This window comes from Osmia bicornis, unplaced genomic scaffold (assembly GCF_907164935.1).
Source record: "Osmia bicornis bicornis unplaced genomic scaffold, iOsmBic2.1, whole genome shotgun sequence".
Taxonomy (NCBI): Eukaryota; Metazoa; Arthropoda; class Insecta; order Hymenoptera; family Megachilidae; genus Osmia; species Osmia bicornis.
In genome coordinates this window covers 82,132-107,768 of record NW_025791146.1, presented here as the reverse complement: position 1 = coordinate 107,768, position 25,637 = coordinate 82,132, and the positions used below count along the sequence as shown (strand labels likewise).

Here is a 25,637-nt window from a genome sequence, read left to right as displayed (position 1 = left end):
GAGGCCCACGAGAAAAAGAAGAAATATTATGAAGCAAATAGGGACGTCAAGGCATATGTTGGAAACGTTTTTAATACTAACAGAGTAAGGGTATCAACGGTGACTATCTCGTGGAGAGGGATTTGGTCCAGTCAATCGTACACGTTACTAAAAGACCTAGGTTTCTCTAAGAACATAATGAAGGGACTAACAACCAGAGTCTTGCTTGGATCTTACCTAAACTTCTCAAGATTTATGAAGATGACGACAGTACGGATGCACCACCTATGGCCCTTCAGAAGACGATAAAGTGGACGTCAAACAGATTGCGCAAAGAAAAAAAAAAGTGAAAGAAAATACATGAATTACATTAAATAATTAATTAAACATAGATTTACATTTAATAGTCTTATACGTACCTGAAAAGATTGTAACTGTAGAAATCACTATTAATCTGAATTAAAAGCCTGAAAAAGAAAACATGAATAACTAAACAAGTAGATTGTAGAGGTATAATTAATTGCTGTATACTTATTCGAGAAAAATGTAAGCGTGTAAGAGGGAACTAATTCGAGTTGAGAACCTATAACAAAAAGTATATGTAATCAATAATTGAGACATATATGTACAACTGATAGTCATATTCTTACCTGAAAAGATTTAATTGCCGAAAAAGTGGTTAATCCGACTCGAAAATACTGTAAAAGAAAACATAAATGATTAACAATAGGGATATGGATTTGTAGTTGATTGCTTTATACTTATCTGAGAGGATGATAATTGATGAAGAGGGGGATAATCCGAGTTGAGAACCTGTAACAGAAAACATGATTGACCAACGATTAAGATATTGCCTTATAAATAACAATCCTATACTTACCTGGAAAGATCGTAGTTATTGAAGATAGAGTTGTAATTAAGTTACTACCTCAGTCTAACCTGAAAACCTGTGAAAGTAAACATGAACAATCAATTAATAGAATATGGAATTATAATTAATCGTTTATACCTACTGGAGAAATAGGCACTCGCTGAATATGAGGCAAATCTGAGTTGAGAACCTGTAACAGAAAGCATGATCAATTAATAAGTCTGTATCCTGATTGTTGATATAAGATATAGAGCTATGGCTCGTAGTTTTACATATACCTAGAAATAATGTAGCCGTAGAAAGGATTGTTACACTACCCTGAGAGCACGTAAAGGAATACAGGATTACCTAGAATTTAATGTTAAGATAAATAATATGCTAATATAGTAATAAAACATAGTAAAAGTTCATGATTAAGTTAGTATCGGCGCGAACAAATCTAAATACTGATAGTAAATAAAGACATACTCACCTGTAAATAGCAAATAATATTATAACATAGGATATGTAATTATGAATAGCTACCTGGTTATCTTCTATTCTTATTTCTACGAAGCACCGCAGATAGATAATAATTACCGTTTATTTTACTTACCACATATTCTTGATAATATGATAATTTTCTTTAGTATATTTGTTTTTTTTTATATGTCTGCGCTTCTTGCCTTTTTCGTCTATATTCTTTTTTTTTCTTTTCTTCTTTTAGAGTTTAACCGCAGAAAGATCTCTTTTTTAGTTTACTCCTTCTATATGCGGACTATTATTATTATTATTATCAGACTATGCTATCGTCTATAGTCCTGAATTACTTTTCCTATTTCGTACTTCTACTATTATTGTAACCGTCTCCATGCGGAATCATGGATAATATGTTTACTTCAATAAACACTTAAATAGCCAAATGCCTCGTCATCTAATTAGTGACGCGCATGAATGGATTAACGAGATTCCCTTCTGTCCCTATCTACTTTCTAGCGAAACCACTGCCAAGGGAACGGGCTTGGAAAAATTAGCGGGGAAAGAAGACCCTGTTGAGCTTGACTCTAGTCTGGCATTGTAAGGAGACATGAGAGGTGTAGCATAAGTGGGAGATTTTATATCGCCGGTGAAATACCACTACTTTCATAGTTTCTTTACTTACTCGGTTAGGCGGAGCGCGTGCACCGTGGTTTCGACCCGGTTGTCACGGAATTCTAGAACCAAGCGCACAAGAGTGGTGTGAGGCCTTGCGCCGATCGCCGATAATACTCCGGCGTGATCCGATTCGAGGACACTGCCAGGCCGGGAGTTTGACTGGGGCGGTACATCTGTCAAAGAATAACGCAGGTGTCCTAAGGCCAGCTCAGCGAGGACAGAAACCTCGCGTAGAGCAAAAGGGCAAAAGCTGGCTTGATCTCGATGTTCAGTACGCATAGAGACTGCGAAAGCACGGCCTATCGATCCTTTTGGCTTGAAGAGTTTTCAGCAAGAGGTGTCAGAAAAGTTACCACAGGAATAACTGACTTGTGGCGGCCAAGTGTTCATAGCGACGTCGCTTTTTGATCCTTCGATGTCGGCTCTTCCTATCATTGCGAAGCAGAATTCGCCAAGCGTCGGATTGTTCACCCGCCAACAGGGAACGTGAGCTGGGTTTAGACCGTCGTGAGATAGGTTAGTTTTACCCTACCGATGACTAGTCGTTGCGATAGTAATCCTGCTCAGTACGAGAGGAACCGCAGGTTCGGACACTTGGTTCACGCACTTGGTCGAGCGGCCGGTGCACCGACCGGTATTTAGAGAGAGGCACTTTGAAGCAACACGCTGCTCGAACTTTGAAATATTTCGGAGCGTAACTAAAGTTCGATTTTTTGGCTAAATGGAGCGAAAATGTACATTTATATCATCACAGGCGTCAGTTTAATAGCGTTTAACGATGGATCACTCGTAAAGAATGTAAAAATAAGATTGTTAAAATTTTCGACTTATCGGTTCTGAGATACTTTTTGTGTCTTAAAAGATGGTAATTTTGCTTAATTATTTTACAAATGTACATTTATATTGTTATAGTCGTTTATTTGTTAATGTTTTATCGTTATAAAATGCAAAAAATATCGTATTTAAAATGCAAAATTATTAAAAATATTAATAAAACCCAAGATTTACATGAAAATGTGAATTTATTGTGTGGTGCATGTTAATTTATTAATTTTCATGTATAGAACATTATTAAATGAAAGAATATGTTCGACGAATTTTCAGTCTAAGTTTTACCGTGCCAGCGGGATGGTACGCTCTCACAGCGGTTTGCCCAGGTATACGCCTGGGCGTAAGCCCATGCGTCGCCGACCTAGCGGCCGGCCGATCGGTGTTTAGAGGGCGGCACTTTGAAAGCAACACGCCGATGGAACTTTGAAAAATTTCTATTGCCAGACAAAGTTCGTACTTTTCGCTAAAATACAGCTTCGAATGGTGCTGCGTGACCTCAAAGAAAGTGGCCACTGTGTTCCTTCATCTTTATAATGTTGTTACTTGCGTAGGAACTTTGAAATGTCTAGATATATCTCGAAAACTACGCATCTGATCAAAAAAATACATAGAACATAAATAGTAGGAAATTTAATTTCCTACAGAGACGGCCTCTCAACATTTTGCCATAGCTCGCACCGTTTCCGAGATATTTGCAGATATACCTCAAGGAATGGGGCGTCATGCACATATTCCGAGATATTTCTTCTTCTTCTTGTTCTTCTTCTGCACAGCTGCGCTGGAAGTGGTATTTACAGCTCAGAATAGTGCAGAGTTACCTCAAAGAAAGGGGCCACGGTGTTTCTTCATCTTTATAATGTTGGTACGGCTTCGGAACTTTGAAATATCTCGATATATCTCGAACACTACGCATCTGATCAAAAATGTCATACAGCAGAAATAGTAGGAAATTAAATTTCCTACCGAGTAGATCTCTTAACATTTTGCCATAGCTCGCACCGTTTCCGAGATATTTGCAGATTTACCTCAAGGAAAGGTGCGTCACGAGTGGTGGGGCTAGGCCGGTTCTAATTCACTTGCGTCAGCACTTTTTTTGCTGCTTCAGCATAAATTTGACACCCTCAGCAGAAATATGATAGCCCCTGTCTATCCTTATTCTCGAGTTAGACGAGAGGACAACACGCATGGACAATCGCCGACGACGACACGGGCCCCTCTTGCCGAATACGATACGTGGTATAATTTGCGGTCCATCGAACTGCGGTAAAACGAACGTCGTAATCAGTCTGATCGAGAGCCCGAACGGTGTAAGATTCAATAACGTATATGTATACTCAAAATCATTGCAACAACCAAAGTACAAATATCTCGAACGAATTTTGACAAATGTTCCTGAAATCGGATAGGTTTCATTTTCAAATAACACCGAAGTCGTGCCACCAAACGAGGCGCTGCCCGATTCGGTGTTTATATTCGATGACGTTGCGTGCGACAAGCAAGACGTGATAAGAGAATATTTCGCTATCCGTAGGCACTCGCGCGTGGACTGTTTTTATCTCTGTCAGACTTACGCGAGAATACCGAAACACCTAATTCGCGACAATACCAACCTTTTGATCGTGTTCAAACAAGATGGCACGAATCTACACCACATTTATAATCATCATGTAAATACAGACATGTCGTACGAAAACTTTTGTAAATTGTGCGCACAGTGTTGGAAACAGAAATATGGTTTCGTAATAATCGACAAGGACAGCTCGATGGAACAGAAAAGGATTTAACGAATTTGCCGTTTTCTGAAACATTTAGTCCATCGATAGAACGCTTAGCGAGTAGACGTCTTCTCTTTGCAATGGATAATAGTAATATTAGAGGATCGTGTAAAGTTGCGAATGCTATAGCTAAAACAAGCGATGCTATACGTAAAAAACGCAGAGCTCTCAAATCGGAGAGCATCGACGAAGAGAGAGTCATCGAAAAACGATTGAGACCCGTGGTAGAACCGCTGGAACGAATTATCGAGAATATGTCAGCGGGATCGCCACATTCAGACACGATCGATATAAAATCCGAGTCGACATTCCCAACTTTGAATATTAAAGAACCGCAAAAATTGACATCAACTCCTTTTCTTAACCCTCAAAGCACACAAACTGCTAGAGCATGCATTTATTCCGAACCTGGTACATCTTCGAGTGAACAGACGATGGATGTGACGAAAGATCGTCCCGATTTTCATCGTGAAGGATCGATACATGCCGTTGAAACGTACGGCGACAGCGACGAGAATCTTAATGTTTCTATGCAGCGAATTTTGAACAAGCCAAGCGAAAACATACGTAGCCATTTCACGGAAAATTTGGGGCCGTTGGCAGCTAAATACATTCAATTACTCTTTACCGATCGTGAGAAGAAGATAGATGACGTGTATGGAGTACACGTACAACGCAACAAATTACTGCTTGGAAGTTCAGTTTTCGACGTAAACAAAAACGACGATGTGATTATTAATGGGGTGAAGTACAAAGGAACAACTGGTTTGGACGAATTACTATTCATGAGAATGCCTGATGACACCTTGTTCAACGATGCTGATTTACACAAATACGCGGAAATATTAAAGTCGTCGAACGCTGATAGACGCAGCCATATCGCGTCAGGGCTTGTGAAAAGTAACAAGGGCTACAAGTATAAATATATCATTGCAAAATTGCTTAAGAGCGAGCGGCGTGGAGGTAATCTGATACCGTTCGATATGGCGGTTAACGATAACGCGGTGGACTACGTGCACTGGAATGACTCAAACGAGCTCGTCGATAGATTACGTCTTCTCGTATCCTCGAAATCCACAGAACATACGGGGCATGACAACGAGGTCGTTTCTATAATCGAAGAACTTCGAGAAGCCGGGTTGATTATAAATTGACACGTTCGTAAAGCATGATGTTAGTTTACAAATATGAACAAGGTGAAGAGCAATCATATCACGGACGAGAAGATACAGCTGGTCAACGAGTTGCATGCGCCAGCGAGACGTAACTTTAGACGTAGACGAGTCATTGTACGGGGTTACGATGATCTCTGGCAAGCGGATCTCGTAGAGATGCGACAGTATGCGCAAATCAACAATGGCCACAATTACATACTCACCGTCATCGATGTCTTATCTAAATACGCTTGGGCCGTAGCAGTGAAAGCGAAAAATGGAAAAAACGTTACGGATGCATTTTTAAACGTTTTGAATGATGGAAGAAAACCAAAAAAATCTTCAAACGGATAAGGGAAAGGAATTTTATAATATAGTATTCCGAAATCTTATGAAAGAATACGATATAAATCATTACTCTACGCACAATGTAATGAAAGCATCGATAATAGAACGTTGGAATAGGACGTTGAAAAACGAAATGTGGAAAAAGTTCACGCTTAATGGAAGCTATGCGTGGACAACCGTCTTACCGACGCTGGTCTCAGATTATAACAATAGAAGGCATAGTACGATTAGAATGCGTCCCGTCGACGTAACACCGGAACACGCGAACAAACTCTTATCGTCCGTATATTCCAACATAAAGATTGCAGCTCCGGCCAAGTACAAGGTCGGTGATCACGTGCGAGTTAGTAAATACAAAACCTTATTCGCAAAGGGATATACACCGAATTGGACAACTGAAATTTTCACAATTATTAAAATTCAACAAACAAATCCTGTAACATATCTCTTGCAAGATATGCAAAAACAACCGTTGGTTGGCGGGTTCTACGAATATGAGCTACTAAAAGTAAAAAATCACGATGTATACTTAGTGGAGAAGGTTCTACAACGAAAGGGAAATAAAGTTTTCGTCAAATGGTTGGGGTTTGATTCTACGCACAATTCATGGATAGGAGCGAACAATATTTTGTAATCTATATTTAAAAAATGTTTGTAATTATACAGATTATATGAATAAATAATTTTTCGGCTTTATTCTGTGTTTACTTTTATTACAGTGAATGTTATTTTATAAATGAAAGGAGGTTGGTGTAAGAATCAATTATATTGATAATTTTGAATACTTTTTAATACATAATACAAAATACAATAATACAATAATACAATAATACAATAATACAATAATACAATAATACAATAATACAATAATACAATAATACAATAATACAATAATACAATAATACAATAATACAATAATGCAATAATGCAATAATGCAATAATGCAATAATGCAATAATGCAATAATGCAACAATGCAATAATGCAACAATGCAACAATGCAACAATGCAACAATGCAACAATGCAACAATGCAACAATGCAATAATGCAATAATGCAATAATGCAACAATGCAACAATGCAACAATGCAACAATGCAACAATGCAACAATGCAACAATGCAACAATGCAACAATGCAACAATGCAACAATGCAACAATGCAACAATGCAACAATGCAACAATGCAACAATGCAACAATGCAACAATGCAACAATGCAACAATGCAACAATGCAACAATGCAACAATGCAACAATGCAACAATGCAACAATGCAACAATGCAACAATGCAACAATGCAACAATGCAACAATGCAACAATGCAACAATGCAACAATGCAACAATGCAACAATGCAATAATGCAATAATGCAATAATGCAATAATGCAATAATGCAATAATGCAATAATACATAATACAATAATACATAATACAATAATACATAATACAATAATACACAATGCAATAATACATAATGCAATAATACATAATGCAATAATACATAATGCAATAATACATAATGCAATAATACATAATACAATAATACATAATACAATAATACATAATACAATAATACATAATACAATAATACATAATACAATAATACATAATACAATAATACATAATACAATAATACATAATACAATAATACATAATACAATAATACAATAATACAATAATACATAATACAATAATACATAATACAATAATACAATAATACAATAATACATAATACAATAATACATAATACAATAATACATAATACAATAATACATAATACATAATACATTATATACAATTCGCTGGGAGGTTGTGGCTATAACAGACAAAATCTAAAATAATTTTTAACAAAAAAAAAATCCGACTTCGAAATGCACTAAAAAGTGTAAAATAATTTCTATTATATTTATACCAATATTCCATAGCTATTAATAATATCTACTTAATCGTTAAATAAAATACCAAATACATTTCAAAGTTTTCGGAGGCGGCGCAAAATTAAAAACTTTTCCTCTACTAGGAAGATCCTAACTCCGGCGTCGGCAACCTATGATAAATCACCCATTTGATAATTTCAAGTAAACAATATTCAACGGGAATCAACAAACCCATTGCGAATTATCTATACAGCAGTTCACTAGTGACCGCACTTAACTCGCGCAGCTAGTGACCTACTGAGGTCTAGGGAGATTTTTAATAGTGCGTATGATTCCCCCTTACAGCTTGCTTCTTACTTTACGTTCACATCATTTTTTTTGCGACAAATAATAGGAATTTCATTGTATCGTGAAACTTTATCATATATTCACCGGTTATCAGTTATCGTACATCATATATTTCTGCCCACCATTTATATGATCGCAAAGTATAATAAGAAGAAAGCTATAGAGGGGAATAACACACGTTATTAAAAATCTCTCTAGACCTAGTGAGCGGCGCAAGTTAAGTATGGTCTCTTGTGAACTGCAGTATAGTGCATGTACATCAGGAATGCTGCCAATTTCTCATACACTCGTTACAATTACAAATGTTTTCAGCCGGACCTATAATTTTTCTCTTACGACTTATTAATTACCAAGTTTGCCATACCGCAAACAAATCGTTATTGGCAGCATCGTTTGTTCGGGTATTTTTAATTTTGCGCCGCCTCCGAAAACTTTGAAATGTATTTGGTATCCTATTTAACGCTTAAGTAGATATGATCGAGATAAACGTCGAAACGATACCATCCGAAATCAATTATTTTCGGTATCTATGGCAATTCTATCTCAACATATGGTCAATGCTATAGAATGTGCTTATCGATTATGCCATCTGCCTCTTAAAATGAGCTCGCGAAAAGCTGTATTTATAAACAGCTGTCGGCCTGAGCAGAGATATAGAATTCTGCGATTTGAAGAAAATGGAACATCATTTTTCAATAACATATTCGATCGTTACGTAAAGAGGCCAGACAACCTAGAGAACTTGAGTTTAGCCGAATTTGCTGTCCGGTATGAAACAGTTTCAAGTGATATATGGACACAAGAAGATGGCGACGCAGAACTTAGAACTGACGATGAAGAAATTTCGAGATCGAAGTTTATAAAATTGAAGGACAATACCCGAATGCGAATAAGAAATAAACCAGCTGTACTCCGCCACCGATATTATACCCTGAACAGTGATAGAGAAGGATACTTCTACAACTTAATGGTGTGTCACATTCCATTTCGTGATGAAAGTACACTGATGTCCGAAAACGAATCTTCGGAACAATGTTTTCTTTGACGGCAACACGAGTTGAAACCTATGTTGGGTAACGCAACCGTCGAACAATTTACTCACGCAGAGCAAATTATTGAAGCGGCGCTCGCCCAAGCTGTTGCTTTGAATGTTGTACATGAAGAAGAAACTAATGAACATTTAAGAGATCCAGTCGGAGTTCATGCCGACGAAACAATATATTATGATCAAGGTGATTTATATGAAGATCAACAGCAAGAAACAATTGCAATGCCAGAAGACGTGTTCCTTAATAGTATTCGAAGTCTTAATATTCAACAGAAAGACTTATTAAAATCAGTTTCCGCAGTAATTGAGAAAAATATTTTAAAAAATGATGAAAATCCGGAACAAATGTTGCTTTTTGTTACCGGAGGAGCTGGTACTGGCAAATCGTTTATTTTAAATTTACTTGTTCAACAGGTTAAACGCTGCTATAATCCTACAGTTCATATGATGATAAAACCATCTTTCATCGAAGCAGCTGCTTTGACTGGCGTCGTTGCCCGTCAAATATTCGGAAAAACTCTGCATTCATTGTTCTCGTTGCCTATTGAAAAAGGTACTGCCATGACCTATCGACGACTGACAGGACAGAGGCTCGAACAGGAGGGACGAAAGTGGCGTCATACAAGGTGGTTGATTATCGACGAGATATCAATGGTATCTTATGAGAATTTGCGAATAATTCATTTAAGATTGCAAGAATTCAAAACAAATGATAAACTATTTGGTGGCGTAAATGTACTTCTCTTTGGCGATATCATGCAGTTGCCACCAGTAAAAGGACACTGGTGTTTTGTACAGCCACATTGGTGTACTGCAGAAATTAATTTATGGCACCAATTTTCATTCTGCGAACTGACCATTAATATGCGACAAAAAGATGACGTTGAGTTTATCGATTTATTGAATAACCTTCGGTTTGGGGAAGTGACAACTTCTCAACTGGAAATATTATGCGAACGAAGAAGGGTTCCTCTAACCGGAGAATTTGAGGATGGTGCAGCAGTAAGAATATTCCCAACGATAAAATTAGTGGATGAATATAATTCAAAAATGACTGATGAATTAGCACAATCACATCGAATGTACGTCATTGATGCAATAGACGAATCCCGTGAGGCAGCTACATATGGAAAAAGGCCACCAAAAAATGTCATACCTGCAAATGTAAATAATTGTGGCGGACTGTTACATACAATAACGTTAACTGAATGATCGCGAATCATGCTGCGACGAAATATATCAATTTCAGATAGTTTGATAAACGGCGCAATAGGAATAGTGAAGAAATTTACATGGCCGGCACTTCGAAGAGATCAACTAGAACAAGGAGAGTTGCCGGACGCGGTACTTATAAAATTTGACGACGAGTCCATTGGAAATAGATTTAAAGATATCGACGGTTACATCCCAATATCTCCAGTTGTAGCAACGTTTCAAGCGATGAAAGGTTATGAGGACGTCGAGCGCAGAATGTTACCACTTATTCTAAGCTGGGCAGTAACGGTGCATAAATTACAAGGGACTACATTAAACAAAGCTGTAATTGATCTTGGCAAAAAGAATTTTGCAAAAGGCCAAATTTACGTCGCTCTTAGTCGTGTCAAAAGTTTAGATAGTTTTGCTCTATCTGATTTAGCACCAAACAAAGTCCTCGTTAAACCGCATGACGAAAGAGCACTCGCAGAAATACAAAGATTACGACGGTTACTTTTGCAAAGAAACAGTCCAAATCAGCTTCCAGCGACTGATACGTGAAGAAGGAAGCTAACCCTTCTTTTAGCGACCAACTGATAGAGAAAATGACGAAGTCTATTTTTTTTTTCATTTCACGGATAATGTTGGAAAGTCACAATCGGTATATTCCCTGTAGAATAAACGCCAAAAAAAATATAAATGAAGCAGTACGTTTTTTTGCAAAAAAATTGACAGAAATGGAAAAATGCAAAATGCTTTCTTAACAAGACCAATCGGGAGACATACTTTAGAAGATACAAAAGGTTTCGTTCCGATTGGTCCATCCGTCTCGGAGTAATCGGCGAACATACATTTAGAAAAAAAAGTCATTAGGAATGAAAAAATGCAAAATATTTTTTTTATGGGACCAATAGGGAGTTATACTCTATAAGACGCAAAAAGTTTCGTTCCAATTGGTTCATCCGTCTCGCAGTAATCGGCGAGCGTACGCCGCATAGTACGTTTTTTTGCAATAAAAAGCGTTCGGAGTGAAAAAATGCAAAATGTTTTTATAACGGGACCAATCGGGAGACATACTCTACGAGATGCAAAAGGTTTCGTTCCGAGTGGTCCATCCGTATCGGCGTAATCGGTGAACATACATGAAAAAAAAAAAAAATATACACATCGAATTGAGTATCCTCCTCCTTTTCGAAGTCGGATAAAAAACTCGCATTAGGTAAAATGTAATAAATTAAAAACATAAACGGACGGGCAACTCACATCAATTTCCTCCACCCGGCATTGGATTGCACTTATTGATCACTTAAATTTTCCGTGTATGGTAAACATGGTGATATACATCAATATCTTCCCAAATAGGGCCCTCATCTATTTCCTCTCCAAGCAGAGCCCTCAAATCGAATAAACCTTCATGATTAGAATTCCAACCTTCGGCCCACATTAACATCTGGCTGAACCGATGGTCTGCTCGCTTTTGGCGCACTTCGATGAATCTTTTTATTGGCACTAATCCTAACCTTTCAGCTTTTAACAAACAACTAGTTAAAAATAATATTAATACACCAAGACAAGTAATCGTTAAAGACTACTTACAATACTGTTCAATAAGTGCCTTAAAGGCAAGTAGTTCAAGTCGCGGAACGGTAGCCATCGTAAACTGAATAATGCGAAATGGGCAGCGGATAACGAAATGAATAGTGGATAAAACTCGTCGGTTTATAAAACACCGAGAAAATATCCCCTCCAATCCTAACACATCCAAACACTAGACTTTCAGCATCTCGCGAAATTGCAAATTTGCAAGAACTCCGAGTCGAGCGCCTCTCTCTCTCTCTCATGAAATTGCAAGGTTCGCAAGAACTTGAACATTGCAAAGAATAACGATTCAATAATTTTATTTTCATATCGCATTAGCGGTTTTACAATTTTATTTTCATATTATTACATTAATGAAGTAGGGGGAAGGGTGAGGTAAGGAATAAATGACAGTAATAACGATTATATAACTTTACTATATTATTTATTTTATTATATTGTTACAAGAAGTACGGAGAAGGGTGTGGCAAAAATAAATTACATTGATAATGGTTATATACGTTTATTTTATCTTTATAACTTTACTATATTATTAAAAGAAGTATGGGAAAGGGTGTGGCAAAAAAATACTTTTATTTTATCTTTACTATATATATTTATTTTCTCTCTGATATTTTATTACTTATTAAAGGAAGTATGGGGAAGGGTGTGGCAAAAAAATACTTTTATTTCATCTTTATTATATATTTATTTTCTCTCCGATATTTTATTACTTATTAAAGGAAGTATGGGAAAAGGTGTGACAAAACTAAATTACATCGATAACGGTTATATACTTATAATTTATTATATTTTTGTCTTATTCTTATTTTATATTACTATCTCTAGGGTTGATGGTCACCAATCCGGCTATAACAGATAAAATAAAATATCGATTAATACATAGTAAAAATCTAATAAAACAAAAAAAACGGACAAGTAACTCACATCCAACTACTCCCGGTACAACTGCCGCAAATTGAAATCGGCTTCCGCCCATATTTTTCTGTATTACGCCGCCTCTCCACCCGCTCCCGTCGAATATTTGGAAAATTGTTTTTATGTACATAGCCCATTGATCGCAGGGCAGCGGCTGTTAACAAAAAAAAAACGAATTAAAAACAAATAAAATCGACGCACTAAAAGTAATTATCGAAAAACTACTTACGCTGAGAGGCGATGAATGCCTCTAATGCAAGGATTTGCAAATTGGTCAACTTCTCCATGGTAAATAACGAAAACGTCGCGTTGATGCGTTTATAAAGCAAAGAGGAATCATCTCCCTCCATTTCTAACAATGAAAATAGCGGGCACATTCTGAGAATAATCTGCCAGATATATTACATGTTTGTAACAACTCGGAATCGACATGAAATTAAAAGGTTTGCAAGAACTTGAAACCCTGCATGCGTATAAAGATACTTAGAAAACACATGATCAGCGAACACGTACGAGTTAGTAAATGCAAAGCCTTCATGTATTCGCAGCTTCGCCCGCTCTCATAAATAAAATCTTCGAGAATTTGAATCCAGATTTGCGTCATATTTCTAGGTTCAGGGGTTTGGGCTGGGCGTTGACGAGTCAATTAGGACATGTCCTTATAGATTATATTATTGGGAAGGGTCAGGCAAAATAAATTACATTAATAACGATTATATAATTTTATTTTCATAGATTATATTATTGGGAAGGGTCGGGGCAAAATAAATTACATTAATAACGGTTATATAATTTTATTTTCATATTATATTACATTAATGAAGTATGGGGAAGGGTGAAGTAAAGAATCAATTACACTAATAACGGTTATATAATTGTATATGTGTTATAAACTAATATGTGCCATAAATTAAGAGTATAAACTAGGAATATATGTATATGCGCTATAAACTAGGATAGTGACAGGGGGGGAATAGCTACCACCAGTCCGGCTATAACAGATAAAATACACATTAATACACAGTAACATCTAATAAATCAAAAATAAAAACGGACAGGCAACTTACATCGATTTCCTCCCCAAACAAATATCGGAGGTCGAATAAATCGATTAAAAATAAATAAAATTTATACACTAAGGGTAATTGTTGAAGACTACTTACGATTATGTTTAGCGATGTCCATAAAGGCAAGATTCTCCAATCGTGGCACGTCCATTGTTATAAGAAAATAATTAATAGTAAAACGAACGCGCGTCGGTTTATAAAGCACTGAGAAAACATCCCCCTCCAAACTCTAAGATCTGAGGTGAGTAAGAACTCCGGTCTCTCTCCCTCATGAAATTGCAAGGGTTGCATGAACTCGAAACTCTACAGGCTTATAAAGATACTTGGAAATTAGTAACATTTTACTCGTGGAGCAAAGAATAAATTATGTTTTTACGAATAATTATTTATTTTATAATGTCCCCAAGGCAATGTTCTTGTGGATTGTGGAATTATGAATCGTTTATCATCGTAAGGACTAAGCACCTTCTTTTCTTCACATATAGAATATACATTGTGCAATTTTGAGCGAATACATCTCTGTTCACGATGCACTTCTAAACGATCATACAAGCAACGTATATAATCATCGAAGGAAATAGTTTTCCTAATTACGTTACTTTTGACACCCTTCACTTTTTATGTGCCCCGTTTGCCCTCTACGCGCAAAGCATACATTTTCGACCGAAGTCCGACAAACTCAGTCATTGTACACCCATTATTTTCATCCCTCATTAATCCCGGTACTTTTTTATTTACTCGTGGCATACTATAAACATTGTCCTCGGTATAGTCGCTCGTGTCAAACCGATGTATATCGCGTTTCATTACATCGTATATGTCATCACATTCCAGTTCGTATATAAGACTGTCTGTGTCTGTGTATAATATTTTACAAAGATGTTTAAATGTCGGCCAAACATAATCATGATGGAATTCGTACAAATATGTTTTTGACATATCCAGAATACACATACCAACATAAATGGGTTTTGTAAATTTAATTTCCAACTTTCGCATCTCTATTGCGACCAAATGTTCCGAAAATATTGATCTGCTATGAAAATTCGGTTTTGATATCAGGGCCTCGGCCCCGTATCTACCTTCCCATTTTGTAACTAATTTAACGTCTACATGATTTCTAACGTTCTCCATAGTTTCACCAATGACTGCATTATTCATTAATTTGAATAAATTCTTTTCAAAATCATTTTTAGCTACTGTTCTACGTTGCGTGTTTAAATTAATGTATTCGCGAAGCCATGGAGATTGTTTAAATTCTAAAACGCGATGAATTACTGAAACTTTTAAACCATGATTTAAGCATTGTTGAAGATTGCGGTATTGGATGATGTAACGTTGCTTATCCTGAACTGTAGCGAGTAGTTTCTCATGTTTGCCATTAGGAGGCATCTCGCGTATTGGGCAAAAAGGTAAATCTGCATGCTTATCGTGTAATTCTAGCGGATATTTCAAATCGACTTCCAAAATATATTCAATGTCCGAATTTTCGGATATCGCATGAATGTTTAAAGTTCTAATTTCTTTATCGTCTAACCACTTAAACTCGCCGTAAGGTAGATACTGCGACATTGGCCATCCATACAAATTATTAACGTCGAAATAAACTAAATATCGCGATGGTTCTTCGGAATTGTATGAATCCATGTATTTATTATTGGCCTTTGCGTATCGATTAGAACATTGACTTAAACCACCACGTATGCCGCGCTCTATGAAAAGTAGCATATCGATATCTGTCAATAATTCTAATTCGATACGCGTGTGCTTCAGCATTGCATCCCACGTAAAACCGGGTAAAGTATAGTAATATGCAGGATCCAATTTGTAACTTCTCAAACAGCTGCTTCGAAAATTTTCAAAAATGTCGGCCAATAATAAAACGTCTGTTTTTAAATATAAATCGCTATATTCGCCATGTGTTTTTATATTAAAACTGCGCCAGACTTTTATCGCGTGGTCATAATCCTGCTGTGAAACTGCACAGTCGCTTAGTTGATTATAAAATTTCTCATATGTCGGCAATATTGTCTCATTCAGTATCATATAGTCAGTAACATAATCGTATGGAAAAATGCCTTTTCGTGTAAGCAAATCGAATTTTATTTCATCCAAAAAATTAAATTGCGATCGTAAAATCATCATATCGTCTTTCTCTAAATATGAACTCAATTTATCTAAACTTGAACTTAAAAATTTGAATGAATCTATAAATCGAAGCGAAATTTTGTAACGTTTCACAATCGTTGAAAATGAAATATATTTTTCTTTTGTAATTGGCAATACTGATGTTGAACTTTCGATAATCGTTACTAATTTATTACAAAATGTGCATCGTATCCCGATAAGTTATGAAACACTATCGGTATAAAACGTTTATTTTTTATCCGACTTCGAAAAGGAGGAGGATACTCAATTCGATGAGTATATATTTTTTTTTTTTTTTTTTTTTTCTGGCTTTGTTCACCGATTACGCCGAGACGGATGGACCAATCGGAACGAAACCTTTTGCATCTTGTAGGATATGTCTTCCGATTGGTCCCGTTGAAAAAACATTTTGCATTTTTTCATTCCGAACGCTTTTTATTGCAAAAAAACGTGCTATTTCATGTACGTGCGGTATACGTTCGCAGATTACTCCGAGGCGAATGGACCAATCGGAATGAAACTTTATGCGTCTTGTACAGTACAACTCCCCATTGGTCCCGTAAAACAAATATTTTGCATTTTTTTATTCCCAACGACTTTTTTTTCTAAATGTACGTTCACTGATTACTCCGAGACGGATGGACCAATCGGAATGAAATCTTTTGCGTCTTGTAGGATATGTTTTCCCATTGGTTCCGTTGTAAAAACATTTCGCATTTTTTTATTCCGAACGGTTTTCATTATTGCAAAATAAAAACGGGAAGTTTGTAATCTCAACATAAAATGACTTCAATGATCCTTTAATATATTGTCGGGAGCATGATTCTGAACAACTTTTTCATTATGCATAATTAACGGAAACCTTTAGTTTTCGAGATATTCGTGAAAAACTATTGTTATTTTTTCTGCCTTTGTTCGCCGATTATTCCGAGACGGATGGACCAATTGGAACGAAACCTTTTGCGTCTTCTAAAGTATGTCCCCCGATTGGTCCCGTTAAAAAAACATTCTATATTTTTTCATTCCGAACGGTTTTTATTGCAAAAAACGTACTATTTCATGTACGTGCGGTGTATGTTCACCGATTATTCTGATATGGATGGACCAATTGGAATGAAACTTTTTGCATCTTGTACAGTACAATTCCCCATTGGTCCCGTAAAAAAAATATTTTGCATTTTTTTATTTCTAACGACCTTTTTTTCTAAATGTGCGTTCGCTGATTACTCCGAGACGGATGGACCAATCGGAATGAAATCTTTTGCGTCTTGTAGGATATGTTTTGCCATTTGTCCCGTTGTAAAAACATTTCGCATTTTTTTATTCCGAACGGTTTTCATTATTGCAAAATAAAAACGGGAAGTTTGTAATCTCAACATAAAATGACTTCAATGATCCTTTAATATATTGTCGGGAGCATGATTCTGAACAACTTTTTCATTATGCATAATTAACGGAAACCTTTAGTTTTCGAGATATTCGTGAAAAACTATTGTTATTTTTTCTGCCTTTGTTCGCCGATTATTCCGAGACGGATGGACCAATTGGAACGAAACCTTTTGCGTCTTCTAAAGTATGTCCCCCGATTGGTCCCGTTAAAAAAACATTCTATATTTTTTCATTCCGAACGGTTTTTATTGCAAAAAACGTACTATTTCATGTACGTGCGGTGTATGTTCACCGATTATTCTGATATGGATGGATCAATTGGAATGAAACTTTTTGCATCTTGTACAGTACAATTCCCCATTGGTCCCGTAAAAAAAATATTTTGCATTTTTTTATTTCTAACGACCTTTTTTTGTAAATGTGCGTTCGCTGATTACTCCGAGACGGATGGACCAATCGGAATGAAATCTTTTGCGTCTTGTAGGATATGTCTTCCGATTGTTCCCATTATAAAACATTTCGCATTTTTTTATTTCGAACGGTTTTCATTATTGCAAAATACGTTCTGGTTCAAGGAATGCACCGATTGCGATGAAAGATTTCACATTTCGTAGATCATTCCACGATGATTCCATTTCCCAAAATTTATTTAACTTCTTATTGTTAATAACTATTGTTATTATAATAAAAAGCCTATTCTTTAGGGTTACCCTCCAAGGAATATACCGATCGCGATTTTTCAAACTTGTCCCTGCAAGTAAACTTCGAATACTGCTCGTTCCACTAAAAAGTGTGAAATAAAATAATTTTTAACAAAAAAAAAATCCGACTTCAAAATGCACTAAAAAGTATAAAATAATTTCCATTTCATTTATATCTGTATTCCACAGCTATTAATACAATCTACTTAATCATTAAATAGGATACTAAATATATTTCAAAGTTTTCGGAGGCGGCGCAAAATTAAAAATACCCGAACAAACGGTGCTGCCAATAACGATTTGATTGTGGTATGGCAAACTTGGTAATTAATAAGTCGTAAGAGAAAAAATATATGACCGACTGAAAACGTTTGTAATTGTAACGATTATATGAGAAATTGGCAGCACTCCTGATGTACATGCACTATACTGCAGTTCACGAGTGACCGCACTTAACTCGCGCCGCTCACTAGGTCTAGAGAGATTTTTAATGACGTGTGTTATTCCCCTCTCCAGCTTGCTTCTTATTATACCTTGCGATCATATAAATGGTGGGCAGAAATATATGACGTACGATAATTGAAAAGCGGTGATGATATTGTAAAGTTTCACGATGCAATGAAAATTCTATTATTTTCCGGAAAAAAATGATGTGAACGCAAAGTTAGAAGCAAGCTGTAAAGGGGAATCACACGCACTATTAAAAATTTCCCTAGACCTCAGTAGGTCACTAGCTGCGCGACTTCAACCAGTTGATAAGTCCTTTTCGAGTTGCAATCGTTCTATCATTAAATCAATGCATTGATTGCATTGCGCCAGACATGCGTCTCGGTCGTCGTTACTACTTATGGCCGCAATACTTTGGGGTAAAAGTTGTTCTATACATGCAAGTTCATTCAGTAATATTGCCTTTTGACCACTAGGATGATCGTTGTTACAATGCAATGTCCTACGCAAGGCACCGATTCTTTCTTTGTCTGCTTCTATATCTGGCCGTCCTTCGACTGATAAATCGCCCCCCATTTGTAATCGATCGTCTATCAATTCAATGCATTGGTCACATTGCATCAAGCACTCGCAACGTTCATCTTCGGTATTGATGTTTATTACCCGTTGCGCCAATAATTCGGCAATGCGTTCCTGTTCTCGCAGTAACGTGGTCTCCATTTCTCTTATTCACAAACGCGTTAAGTATTCATGCACTTCTGATTATCAAACTACATATGACACGCTCTTTTCACAAACGCGTTAAGTATTCATGCACTTTTGATTATCCAACTACATATGACACACATCGCCGATTTTCTCCCATTTTTATAGAAGTCTCGATCTCATACATAGAGAAAAAGGCTCAATCTGTGCCAATGATGATAGCACCCACATATACACGAATTGCAGTGTCAGATTTACTGCGTCAACATAAAAACTGCAAAAATAGTTGAAGGTTATGGGGATGTCATTGATGACGGTGTTTAATTACAGTTCATTATTGCAGCGTCAACAAACACCTCATTTCCAAGATTTGCAACGTCAACAAAAACCTCATTTCCAAGACGTAGAAAAAATTCGGGTGCGGAGTTATTCATGGCCATGGGGTGGGGGGTCTCATAGGTGTCAAATTTCAGTTCAAGGTCATGAGGCGTGCCATGGGGCGTTATAGGTGACGCCAAAAATAGATTTTATCTCAAGGTCATGGGGTGGGGGGGTCTCAAAGGTGTCAAATTTCAGTTCAAGGTCATGGGGTGTTATAGGTGACGCCAAAAATAGTTCAAGGTCAAAAGGGTGCTAGGCGGGTTCTAATTCACTTGCGTCAGCATTTTTTTTGCTGACTCAGCATAAATTTGACAATCTCAGCAGAAATATGATAACACTCACCCCCACCCCCACCCCCACCACCGAAGGTGTCAAATTTCAGTTCAAAGCGGTGGTGGGGGGGGTATCATATATCTGATGAGATTGTCAAATTTATGCTGAGTCAGCAAAGAAAATGCTGACGCAAGTGAATTAAAACCGGCCTAGCCCCACTACTGTCACGCACATATTCCTAGATATTTCTTCTTCTTCTTGTTCTCCTTCTGCACAGCTGCGCTGGTAGTGGCATTTACAGCTTAGAATAGTGCAGAGTTACCTCAAAGAAAGGGGCCACGGTGTTTCTTCATCTTCATAATGTTGGTACGGCGTCGGAACTTTGAAATATCTCGATATATCTCGAAAACTACGGGTCTGATCAAAAAATTTCATAGAACATAAATAGTAGGAAACTTAATTTCCTACAAAAAAGGTCTCTTAACATTTTGCAATAGCTCGCACCGTTTCCGAGATATTTGCAGATTTACCTCAAGGAAAGGGGCGTCACGCACTATTCCGAGCTGTAAATGCTACTTCCAGCGCAGCTGTGCAGAAGAAGAACAAGAAGAAGAAGAAATATCTCGGAATATGTGCGTGATGCCCCTTTCCTTGAGGTAAATCTGCAAATATCTCGGAAACGATGCGAGCTATGGCAAAATGTTGAGAAACCATTTTCGTAGAAAATTAAATTTCCTACTATTCATGTTCTATGACATTTTTTGATCAGATGTGCAGTTCTCGAGATAAATCGAGATATTTAAAAGTTCCTAAGCCCGCACCAACATTATAAAGGCAAATATCACTGAAACGGTGCGAGCTATGGCGGAATGTTGAGAGAGCTTTTTTGCAGGAGATTAAATTTCCTACTATCTATGTTCTATGACATTTATTGATCAGATGCGTAGTTTTCGAGATATATCGAGATATAAGGAATCAGTATATTCCATTACATGTAATATAAATATATTAATAGTGATATTGTTATTACATGTATATTACATATCTAATGCAGATATAGTAATAATGATAGTGTTACTAAATGCACATTGATCTGTAGGAAGGTATGAGTATATTACACTATATCTAATGCAAATACACTAATAATGATATAGTTATTAAATGTATATTACATATCTAATGCACATATAGTAATAATTACATTGTTATTAAATGTACATTGATCTGTAGGAAGGCATAAACATATTACATTATATCTGATGAGGATATAGTAATAATGATATTGTTATTTAATGTATAAAATATATCTAATGCAGATATAGTAATAATGATATTGTTATTAAATGAACATTGATCTGTATGAAGGAGTCAGTATATTACATTATTTCTAATGTAGATATAGTAATAATGATATTGTTATTAAATGTATATTACATATCTAATGCAGATATAGTAATAATGATATTGTTATTAAATGTATATTGCATATGTAACGCAGATACAGTAATAATGATACTCTTATTAAATGTTCTATGATCTGTAGGAAGGTATCAAGATATTACATTACATCTAATGTAGATATGGTAACAATGATATTGTTATTAAACGTATGTTACATGTCTAACGCAGATATAGTAATAATAGTATTGTTATTAAATGTACATTGATCTGTAGGAAGGTATCGAGATATTGCACTATATCTAACGTGGATATAGTAGTAATGATATTGTTATTAAATGCACATTGATCTGTACGAAGGAATCAGTATATTATATTATTTCTAAGGTAGATATAGTAATAATGATATTGTTATTGAATGTATATTACATATATAATGCAGATATAGTAATAATGATATTGTTACTAAATGTACATTGATCTTAAGGAAGGTATCTGTATATTACATTATATCTAATGCAGATATAGTAATAATGATATTGTTATTAAATGTATATTACATATCTAATGCAGATATAGTGTAATATACTGATACCTTCCTACAGATCTATGGACATTTAGTAACAATATCATTAGTACCATATAAAAATTGGATATGTAATATACATTAAATAACAGTATCATTATTACTATCTCTACATTAGAAATAATGTAATATACTGATTACTTCATACAGATCAATGTACATTTAGTAACAATATCATTACTACTATATCTGCATTAGATATGTAATATACATTTAATTACAATATCATTATTACTATATCTGCATTAGATATGTAATATACACTTAATAACAATATCATTATTAGTACATCTACATTAGATATAATGTAATATACTGATTCGTTACTACAGATCAATGTACATTTAATAACAATATCATTATTAGTATATCTGCATTAGATATAATGTAATATACAGATGGCATATACATTTATGACAATATCATTATTACCATATCTGGATTAGATATGTAATATACATTTAATAACAATATCATTATTACTATATCAGCATTAGATATGTGATATATATTTAATAATAATGTTATTATTACCATATCTGCGTTAGATATGTAATATACTGATTTGTTACCACCGATCAGTGTACATTTAATAACAATATCATTATTACCATGTGTACACTAGATGCAATGTAATATCTTGATACCTTCCTACAGATCATAGAACATTTAATAAAAATATCATTATTACTGTATCTGCGTTACATATGCAATATACATTTAATAACAATATCATTATTGCTATATCTGCATTAGATATGTAATATACATTTAATAACAACATCATTATTAGTATATCTACATTAGATATAATGTAATATACTGTTTCGTTACTACAGATCGATGTACATTTAATAACAATATCATTGATGGTATATCTGCATTAGATATAATGTAATATACAGATACCTTCCTACAGATTTGTGTACATTTAGTAACAATATCATTATTACCATATCTGCATTCGGTATGTATTATGCATTCTTAAAGACAGGGGCCACGGTGTTTCTGTATCTTTATTCCGTTGGTGATGCCTCGGAACTTTGAAATATCTCGATATATCTCGAAAACTACGGTTCTGATCAAAACATCTCATAGAACATCAATAGTAGGAAACTTAATTTTCTACAAAAAAGGTCCCTTAACATCTTGCAATAGCTCGCACCGTTTCCGTGATATTTGCCTTTATATTGTTGGTGCGGCCACGGAACTTTTAAATATCTCGAAATTACGCATTTGATCAAAAAATGTCTCTCAACATTTTGCCATAGCTCGCACCGTTTCAGAGATATTTGCCTTTGTATTATGGGTACGGCTTACATTATATCTAATGTAGATATAGTAATAACGGTACTGTTTTTAATGTATATTACATTGCCAATGCAGATATAGTAACAATGATATTGTAATTAAATGTACATCGAATTGTAGGAAGCAATGAGTGTATTGCATTATATCTAGTATAGTTACAGTAACAATGATATTGTTATTAATTGTACAATGATCAGTGGGAAGGAATCAGTGTGTTCCATTATATCTAATGTAGATATAGTGATAATGATATTGTTATTAAATGTATATTACATATCTAATGCAGATATAGTAACAACGTTATTGTTATTAAATGTACATTGATCTGTAGGAAGGAATCAGTGTATCACATTACGTCTAATGCAGATATAGTAACTGTTGTAACTTATTTAATTATAAAACGTAACTTTATTATCAATTGTATAATGTTGTACATGTGCTTTCATTCTGTTCTAATTACAACCTCTTACCACTCACGCCATCTTGCTTGCCCCTGCTCGCGCACGCACCCACACATCCATGTATCAACATCTTTCCATAACACCTCCCCTTTTTATAACACAAAATAACCTGAGAATAAACTTATACTTTGAAATTCAACATTTGAACTTAACCTAATCTACGTTTAAAACTTTTGAATTGAACCTAACCCTAGACTTACTCTAACTTAAACTTGAATTTTAACCATAATTTCACTGAGCCTCGTTCTACAACTTAATTGTCCTCTCGATACCGAACTGGCAAGCCTATCTCCCTCTTTGGCCTTTGTACTATTTCTTTTTGTCCCGACATTTCTATTTGACTGGCCTCCTCCTTTATTTCTTCCATTTTATTCTGTTGTCCTTCTTCTCTTACTCCTCTCGGCATCAAATGAAACTCATTTCTGACAAATTTCTTTCCATTCTCTTCCTTGACTATATATGAGCGCGGTGTATCCGCTTTCTCAACAATCGTCCCTGGGATCCATTCTGCCTGCGGTAGCTTCTTGAACATCACTTCTCTCCCTGCTGTTAGCTCATGCCTTTTTCTTGCCTGTCGATCATAGTACACCTTTGATTGCTCTCTCAACTGAATGAGGATCTGTCTGTCTTGGACACATGTTATCCTTGGTTTCAGGTACTCAAATGTGCACGGGATATTTGTTCTGAGATTTCGTGACATCAGATTAGACGCTGGTGAGTGCACCTTACCTCTTGGTGTATTCCTAAAATTTAGCAATGCCAGAAAGATATCTTCTCCTGCATCCAATGCCTTCTTAAACAGCATCTTTGTTGACTTGACTGCGCTCTCCGCTAGACCATTTGATCGTGGATAATGCGGACTCGACTTAACATGTTTGAAGGTCCATTCTCTAGTAAATTTCTTAAACTTTTCGGAGTCAAAATATAATGCTCCATCAGTGTAGAGAATCTGTGGAATTCCATACCTTGCAAAAACTGACTTAATAGCAGCTATAACCGCTTCACTGGTTAAACTTGATAATGTAATCACCTCAATAAAATTGCTCAGTGCATCAACCAGTACCAAATAATTCTTGCTTCTGAGTTCAAAAACATCACACGCCACCTCCATCCACGGTAGTAACGGAATCTCCTTACTCTTCAATTCTGACCTGACATTGCTGGGCCTGTACTTCAGACAGGTTTCACAGGATTGTACAAACCTTCTTATATCCTGATTGATGCCAATCCAAAACATGCCCAAGTCAGCCTTGCTAATCATTCTGCTTATACCTGGGTGCCCCGTATGTAATATCTTCAACATTCTTCCTTTTAAACTTCGCGGTACCAACACCCTGTTTCCTCGAAAAACCACATTTCTGCTTTCATTCATTTCATCTTTAAATTCCGCAAAGGGTTTACATTCCTCCACTATATCCTTGTAATATTTTGGCCATCCCTCTTTTATATAAGTCTTTAAGTATTGTATCGTCCTATCCTTTCTCGACTCCTCATAAAATAACTTCCAGTCTTCCTTATTCATTGGTAACTCATTGATCAATAAAGCAATCTGTAATTCTATTTCCTCTTCTAAGTCATTCATCTCATTATTATGCTCCTCATGTATAACATCCCTAGAGAGGGTATCAGCTATGTGCATCTGTTTTCCCGGTGTATAGCTTAAATTAAAACAATATGGTTGTAATCTCAACAGCAT

General features: G+C 35.7%; 1 protein-coding gene across 1 annotated transcript; it reads right to left on the bottom strand.

Annotated features, from left to right (window-relative positions):
* Nucleotides 1-24,194: 24,194 nt before the first annotated feature.
* Nucleotides 24,195-25,637, bottom strand: LOC123988838 (uncharacterized protein K02A2.6-like). Its single transcript, XM_046289592.1, has one exon. It carries the CDS (start codon nt 25,635-25,637, stop codon nt 24,195-24,197), a length of 1,443 nt encoding a protein of 480 aa, XP_046145548.1.

Coding starts and splice junctions, on each gene's coding strand:
- LOC123988838 (XM_046289592.1), bottom strand. CDS start 25,637: ATGCTGTTGAGATTACAACCATATTGTTTTAATTTAAGCTATACACCG.